At 38.5% G+C, this 8672-nt stretch overlaps 1 protein-coding gene across 1 annotated transcript; it reads right to left on the reverse strand.

Moving 5' to 3' along the window:
- Positions 1-3808: 3808 nt before the first annotated feature.
- Positions 3809-6252, reverse strand: LOC105923858 (ladderlectin-like). The gene is made up of 7 exons (XM_036129650.1): positions 6184-6252; positions 6005-6097; positions 5892-5921; positions 4841-4941; positions 4587-4721; positions 4391-4502; positions 3809-4138 (listed from the first exon to the last, which is right to left on the reverse strand). The coding sequence occupies exons 2-7, from the start codon at positions 6063-6065 to the stop codon at positions 4071-4073; spliced, it is 507 nt and encodes a 168-aa protein (XP_035985543.1). The 5' UTR covers positions 6066-6097; positions 6184-6252; the 3' UTR covers positions 3809-4070.
- Between the last annotated feature and the right edge of the window lie 2420 nt (positions 6253-8672).

Consider the following 8672-nt stretch of genomic DNA (forward strand, 5'->3'; position numbering starts at 1 on the left):
ATCAGAGCCGGGTAATGGTGAGGCTATCAAGGAAAAGTGGCTGACAGCTGTAGCTCACATGCAGAACGATCATGAAAAATGTACTCATGGTCCTATGATAAAGAAGTGGTTCACAACAGGTAAATACCAGTATTTTTTTTCCTTCTAAATAGTTCACAAATTATCTGGGGCCCATCTGGGGCCCATGGCCGGGTTCACCTCGGCGTAGCTGGCTGCCGGCAGAGTCCACAGGCTCGTCACCGCGGGCTCCTGGGGGCTTCAGCGCTGCGCTGGCTGGAGGCTTTCCTTTGGGCCGTCTCCCCTCTTCCTCGGTGGCAGATTTCCTCGGTGCTCCGGGTTGGGGGTGGGGGGATCTTTGGCTCTTCACAACCACTACATCTCTTTTTGCAGGTGATGAAGATGACCGATGAAGTTATGTCAGTCTCTCTCTTCTGTCTCCTCTTTCTTTCACCTTTTCTCCCTTTTTTTCTTTTCTCTCTCCTCCTCTACTTCATCATTGTATTGTCCAGATAACATGAAATATTTCCTGCATAAATAATACATTTACATATTTAAATCAAGCAGAGCACTATTGCAAAAGCGATAATGCTCCACTTGTGAGAGTAAAATCGGTTGTGCTCTTTCTGGTTTAATTGCCAGACATGACACTATTAAAAAAAAAGAAATCACAAATTATGATAATTGTTTTGTCTTATGTGGTGCTTGCTATTTCAGGCACTGAAGTTTGTGAGGAGGTCATCAAGTTGATCACAAAGCAGTGTTTCCTTGTTGACATTACGAAGATGTCCTCTGTTGGACAAACAAGTGCGGTCGAGACGTTTCACAGCGAAGTCAACCACTTTGCCCCTAAGATGTACACATTTTCTTATGCTGGCATGAAGAGCAGGTTGGTTTGTCTCCACTTTTTTCAGATTTTGCTTATTATCTACTAACATATAGAAATTATATAACCACTATATAACTTCAGGATTTACCTAGCAGCCATGCATTACAATGAAAATGTTGGGCGACCTCAAGCAGTGACAAAAGCTGGAGACAAACAGTACAACTTGATCTTCCCAAAATACAAGGGTGGATACGAAGTTAAAAAGGTCTTGGTACATGCAACTTACAGTAAGTATAAAAGCTTGTTTTAAGGCATTTTGTTGAAAATTCCTGATTGATAAATTATAACTATCTAATTTAGTATTAGAACTTTTGATGGATGAGTATATTTTGAGTAATATAGATGTAAACATATCCTGTGTTATTTTAACCTCACCAATCAAAAAATAGATATGAGAAACTATACTCACTGCTGCTTTTTGTTTCACACTATGTAGATGACTGTTTTTAGATGCTGCTAGCAGAGCTGGAGAAAACAAAAACTAAGCAGGTTGATGCAGCATAAGAGCCCCCATCACTGACAAGTTCATTTGTGAAACCAACAAAAGATGATGCCATCACTAGCTCATTCAGTCGATTTTCAAAAAGACCATGAAAGAATTTTATTAGTAATTGCTAATATTACATAATAAACAACAATTTTGTTTAGATGAATGCTTTATATTTTATTCTTTTAGCTTGGGTACTTTTTTAACTGCCAACAGGTGACCTTCAAAGGTAAAATCATCTTCATGTCCTGGGGGTGGGATGTGGGCCCTTATACAGCTGACTGCACACGAGGGTATCACAACCCTGGTATCTTTGCCTAAATAGTCCCAACACTATCTCACAAACTGTCTATAGGCTATATGCCTATACTTTGCGTGGGTGGGTCCCTCAAATGCTTTGCCTCTATACTGTTGCTTGTATTGGGACCAAGCAACCTGCAATGTCCAAACATTTAGACACACCCCTCCATAAACTGCAGCTAATTCAAAAGACAGCAGCTTGCATCATTACATCATCTTCTTCACACCTGTACATTAACTCCCCTGTCACATTCAATATAAATCAATCCTATATACTCTGTGTCCCCACCTCTCGCTCATTGACTGCTGGAGAATCAGACCCAGTCAAACCGGGACATCGTTTCACATTCCGACCCTCCTTCTTCTTCTTAAAAAAAAAAGCGCGTCATGCTAAATTAGCCGAGCTACAGCGTTACTCTTTCAGTTTTAAATAAAACATAACAGCAACAGACACACTTACCGAGGGAAGTTGTTATCAGCTGTTTTATGCACTGAACTTTCTGACCTGGTGGTTTACATAAATCCAAAGAAAATCTTTGACTACCGCTACTTTCATTCATGCATCTGTGGTCAGTTTGAGATTTTCTTTTAAAAGTTAAAATGATTGAACACGGATAAACCTCAGACTGGTAGATTTCCGCTTTGCAAAGACCCGCCCTACTCTCCTTCTGATTGGCTAATGTCCTAGCTTCATTGGTTAAGTGCAGCTTCTGTTTAAAATCTTGAATAAAAAGTCTAAACGGAACATTTTGCGCTCATTTTCCAAATGACGAAAGTCCCTCATAGCTACGGAGAACATTAAACCCCTGATAATATTACTTATTCAGATCAGAAGAGATAAAACACGAATGACCAGAGGGGGGGAAAATCCCCCCATCCCCCCCAGCAAATCGCACCCTGTGTGGACCTATGACCTTTTCATCCATGTCTGTTTTCAATTTTGTTTTATTGCAAACCTGATTTTCAATGGAGGTTGAATAATTAATTTTACATCCAAGGCCTCCTTTCCACTGGTGTTTTGGGGTCCAGTATCCAGTCTTGGCTTTTTAGGAATAGCATATAGAGAAGGCAGTGCCTAAATAAAAAAAATGCTCAATAGTATTTGTGAGGAGGCAAAGACGCCCCCCCCCCCCCCCCTTGCAGGTACGTGTTTATTTTTTCTGCTTCCGTGTAATACTACTAAGGCACACCAATCGTAGTTGCTCAATTTTGTTTCAAAGCTATAGCTGAAATGCTCTGCAAGTTTCTAAATTGCAGTTCACACTAAACCAGACTGATTTTCAAACCGATCTTTGTTTCTTTGTTTTTAAGTCACAAAAGGAAATACGGTAACACGCTTTGGTTATGTGCTTTTTATAGAAAAGACAGTTCATTTTGTTATGTCACAGCTTTGTTAAAGTGTGTCAAAGTGAAAAGCAACAATAAGTGCCTTTTGGTGACAATTACTTAAATCTCTTTTATAAGGCGTCTGGAAATCTGATTAATTGCGATTAAGTTTGTTACAGATTTTAAGTTATTTAATTGATTAAAAGCCCTATAAAAACATATTTCACTAGAATGTGCCATGTGAAAGTATGGAAATATTGGTAAATGATTTTTGATTATTTCTGCCAGTTCATTTGATGATTCTGTCACTGAAATATATCAGGAACATGGGTGCCTTTTCAAATAAATTGTATGCCTTATTTTAACATGTTATCCATTTTAGGTTATAAGAATTACTAAATGCTAAAACCAGATGAAACCCAGAATGGCTAAAACATTTGGTGGAAATGTGAGATGCAGGAGATGTTTTAAGAAAAAAAAAAAAAACACAAAAGTAGCAAAAATACGCTAATATTTATATGTGTAACACAGTAAAAAATAAACGTAAGTCCCTGCTTTTTTATTCAGTCACTGAAAGTTGATAGACGTAGATCAAGTCAGCGTTGTTTAGCCATGTAAGTGAAAAGTATGACTGTAAATGTTTCAAACACAGCCATATTAAACATATTTAAATCAAATGGAGAGTGTACATGTGAACGAGAATGGTGTGGTTAGACTGAACTTTGGTTTTAAGTGCAAAGGTGAATAAAAACAAACAAAGGTAAACATTAAAAAAAGCCAAAGCGAGGAACTAACCACATGCAGTCTTATTTTTAATGCGTCTAAGGTTTATTTTTGCAAGGCCAAGAAAACAGGAAAGTGGTTTGCTTAAATTACACTTTTTAATGAAAGAGAAAAAAAATCCACCTGCTGTTTGTTTGTGGCCTCATTGCATTAAAGATAAGTTGAAACAAAGAAGCAGAAAGAGATTTTTGGATATCTATGAGGATGGAAAAGTCAGGTTAACAGAAATGCATAACAAGGATCCTCCACTAGATTCTGTTTTAAGCGTCTGGGTGAACGTCTGAATCATCAGACTTTCTTGGCGCAGACGGAAGGAAGACGGACAGAACAAGTTTCGTCATCCCAGCACTTTTCATCTATAGGAGCAAGAGGAAAAAAATAAATAAAATATGTGTGTACATGGTACCATATTTATCATAAAGGTTGATATAGTGAAATGTCTGATCCATGAAAAAAAGGCTGCATAAGATCCTGCCTTTAGTCCAGTAAATATGTCTATGGTAGCTAAAAAGATTAACTCCAGAGTAAACCAGTTTATCACCTGTGAGCCATTTTGCCCTCTATAAATATATATATAAAAAAAACACATATTGGATATTCTCTTTCACCTGAATAGTTCATCTGCAAACAGTGCTGGTATCCTCCATAATTATTAGGCTCTCCAGGACACCAATTTGTATAGCGCAGAGGGCTTCCATCGCTCCAAAACCAAACCCTTGTCTGAAAGAAAGATTTCAGTAGATGACATGGTTCATCCAATGTTTCACAAAACAATGAATACATAAATTGTACTGCTGAAAATACCTCCTGTGCGTTAGTGCCTCCAATCCAGGTTCTTCCGGATCCGTAAGTTGCCATAGTTATCACAGACTGAACCTGACGGTACTCATTCATGTCATGAACTGATGCCAGGTTTGCTCCCATGGACAGACAGTTTTTCTACAGAAAAACACAGCATGATGTGGCAAATTAGTAGCTGGGTGTTGTTCATAAAGAACTATGAAACTTTGAAAAGAAAGATTAAAAGAAGATAAAAGGACAATGTTGTTTTAAATCACCTCAGCTCCAGCCCAAGTCATGCTCCTGGTAACATATTGGAAGCAGCGATTGTTGATCAGAGACCAGCCGATAGGACATGAAGGACTCATGGCCACAACAACTTTTGATGAGAAACAAATGGAGCGTCTCAGTTAAACATGTTGTAGCTGCCATTAGTTTAATATTATCTTTATTTAATATGACAGGTTATAAGACCAAGATAAGACAAAGTCAAATTTATCCAAAAAAAAGAAAATATATATATATAACTGTGATGATTTGCTATGGTTGAATCCAATGTAAGCCAGACACAGAGCTGATGCTGAAAGGGGTTTTAATCAACAGAATCCAAGAGGCAAAAAGGCGGTCTTCAGGCAGGCAAACAGAACCAGGCTGGGACTAAACAAACTCAAAAACAGGAGGGCACAAAACAGTTCGGGCACAGAACGGAGTTTAAATGAAGGTGAGAACAGGTGAAATTATTGAAAGTTAATTGCAGGCAGGGTGGAGACTGAACAGGTGTGCTGAGTAGTAATTGGATCAGCTCCAGTGCCAGAAACATTACAATAACAGTATATTCATGACATGTATATTTAAATATTAAATTCCTGGTTTGTCACAATCAATAATGAGACAATCTGATTTGTTTTGTTTAAAATAGTCTCTCAATTAAAGTAATAATGGTAATAGTAATATATCAGTAATAGTAATATCATCTTTACATTTAAACATACATTACAACGAAATTTGTTCTCTGCTTTTAACCCATCACCCTTGGGAGCAGTGGGCTGCCATGTGCCGCGCCCGGGGAGCAATCAAAGAGCAAAGAGCTTATAATAGAGGTAAAAGGTTGGCTAACACAAACACAAAAAATAACCCAATGAATAGTTTGCATGTAGTTTAAAAGGACCAGGAATACAGTTTAAGATAATTAATCTACTTCGTTATCTGAAGAAAAAGTATGTTTTAATGCTACAAGGAGACATACATGTCCTATTTATTATGGTTTAGCTAGGGTTCCTAACCGTCTTGCTGGGGAATAAAACAATGAGAAAAAACAGACCCGCTCACCTGGATCAGGGGAGCCATCATCTGGAATAGCTGTGGATATTAAAAACAGGAGTTAGTGAGACTCTGGGTGTCTTAGTTTCTACTACATAGCTGAATACTTAAGAAATGCTCACGGTCAGCTCTGGTCTGAGCCATCACAGAGAAAACCAGGACACACACAGCCAGCAGCTTCATGATGAGTTGATGAGATGATGCAGATTTGAAAACTGAAATAAAGGCAAAATAAAGCAAACATGTTAAGCATTCAATCTCATAATGTTGAAAAGGATAAGCAGAAATGTTGTCAGCCAACCTGATGATGATGAAGGATCTGTTTACTGAATCAGCCAGCACCAGCTTGCCTTGACCACGGAATCACAGGCTACTTATAGAGCTTCTAAACATGGTATCATCCACAAAATGGGGAAATGAAGTAATTCTGCAGAATTTCCCTCCTTGACTAGAGCTGGTTCCAAGAATATTTCCTAATTCACCTAATGGACCAAAACCAACAAATCTTTTGTGTCTATCATGGTTATGAAACTTGTACTAAGAAGAGTTTTGGCAAGGGTTTTATAAAAAGAGGAACTAAGGGGGTGGCCTAGTGGTTAGAGCAGGGTGCTTGCGCTCTGAGAATGTTGCAAGTACCCGGTTCAATCCCCACAGCCTTCACTCTGGGTCCCTGAGCAAGACCCTTAACCCCGATTGCTCCCCAGGCGCCGCAAAGTGGCAGCCTGCTGCTCCCCAAGGGGATGGGTTAAGATGCAGAAGTGAATTTTTCCATTGTGAGATCAATTATTATCATTATTATTACAACTCATTCAATAGCACATTTTACAGAAGCCTTAACAAAACCTCAGTGGTTCAACTACAGCTGTTGCAAAATGCTGCTGCTTGTCTTTTAACTGGTACAGAAAACAAGAGCACGTTTCTCGAGTTTTAGCAACAAATCATTGGCTACCGGTTTGCTTACAAATTGATTTTAAAATTAAAACAGCACACACTCACACTTTTAATTTCAAAAGACCAAATAACCTCATGTATTTGGACTGTGAGAGGAAACCAGAGTCCGAACCCACAACAAAACCCACAACTAATGTTTTGTGTCTGTAATGGTTATGAAACTAGCACAAAGAAGGGTTTTGTCAAGGCTTTTATAAAAAGAGGAACTAAGGGGGTGAAAAGTATTCTGGCTGTCAGTCTGATATCAAACAGATGGTAACAGATGGAACATGTGGATGGTATCAGATGCTCTGGGATACTGAAAGCAGGTAGGTATGTATGTATATATATGTGTATATATATATATATATGTGTGTGTGTGTGTGTGTATATATATATATATATATATATATATATATATATACACCACATATATATATATATATATATATATATATATATCTATATATATATATATATATATATATATATATATATATATATATATATGTGTGTGTGTGTGTGTGTGTGTGTATAACCAGGAAGTACACATGACACCATCAGCCTACTCCGATTTCTTTTGTATTTTTTATATTCTTATGCTTTTCTCATTTTCTTTTTGATCCACAGTACATAATTGATGCACCCTTTCCTACTCCTGACTATTGACTGACTACTGAGCCAATGTGACAAGTGAATTTCTCCAATGTGAGATCAATAAACACTATCTTATCTTAAGCCTAAAGCGAGATACAAGAATGTTGCATATCACTTGTTTTCCCCTTTTTCCGACTGTTGAGATCATAACCTAACAACATATGTGTTTTTTAACGTTTATGTAAATTGTCCCTTTAAAGGGAATTTCAAGTCATAAAGAGCCCTTGTTTAAATTCTGCTCTGATGGGTGTACTCAGTGCCCCCCCCCAGCTCATTAAAACTTAAAATGAGGGCTAATAAATCAAGATTAAAAACCAATTCATTTAGAGTTGCCTTTGAATCCTAATGTTTTAGTTTGTAGTCCAATTTAGTTTATATCTTCCCCTGCTGCTACTTTACTCTGTAATGTTTTATTTTCTTATGTTCTGTTCATGTATCCATTCATCCATCCATCTTCTGATCCGCTTAATCCCTCATGGGGTTGCGGGGGTCGCTGGTGCCAATCTCCAGCGTTCACTGGGCGAGAGGCGGGGTACACCCTGGACAGATCGCCAGTCTGTCGCAGGGCAACACAGAGATTAACAGGACAAACAACCATTTGCACACACACTCACACCTAAGGACAATTTAGAGAAGCCAATCAACCTAACAGTTATGTTGTTGGGCTGTGGGAGGAAGCCGGAGTACCCGGAGAGAACCCACGCATGCACAGGGAGAACATGCAGACTCCATGCAGAAAGGAACAGGGTTAGATTTGAACCCAGAACCTTCTTGCTGCAAGGCAACAGTGCTGCACTGCGCCACTGTGCAGAATCTTAATGTTTTAGTTTGTAGTCCAGCTTAATTTATATCTTCCCCTGCTGCTACTTTACTCTGTAATGTTTTATTTTCTTATGTTCTGTTCATGTGCAACACTTTAAATTGTCTTGTTGTTGAAATGTTGTTATACATTAATTTGTCTTGACATTTACTCACTACTGTGAAGCGGGAGCCTGGTGGAGTTTGACTTTATATGATATCCATCCACTGGTTACCTTCTAGTGACCATTCTAAACCCTGCTGCTGTTTTCTCACTAATAAAGTGGTTTATATTCCAATCATTGGTCGCCATATGGACCTCCAAATAAGGGCAAATCCATTTGGGACGCACCCGCGTTGCCTGCTTGTTGTGTCAGAGGTAGCGCTGATGTATGGTAGCCCCGC

Source organism: Fundulus heteroclitus, unplaced genomic scaffold (assembly GCF_011125445.2).
Source record: "Fundulus heteroclitus isolate FHET01 unplaced genomic scaffold, MU-UCD_Fhet_4.1 scaffold_195, whole genome shotgun sequence".
NCBI classification, from domain to species: domain Eukaryota; kingdom Metazoa; phylum Chordata; class Actinopteri; order Cyprinodontiformes; family Fundulidae; genus Fundulus; species Fundulus heteroclitus.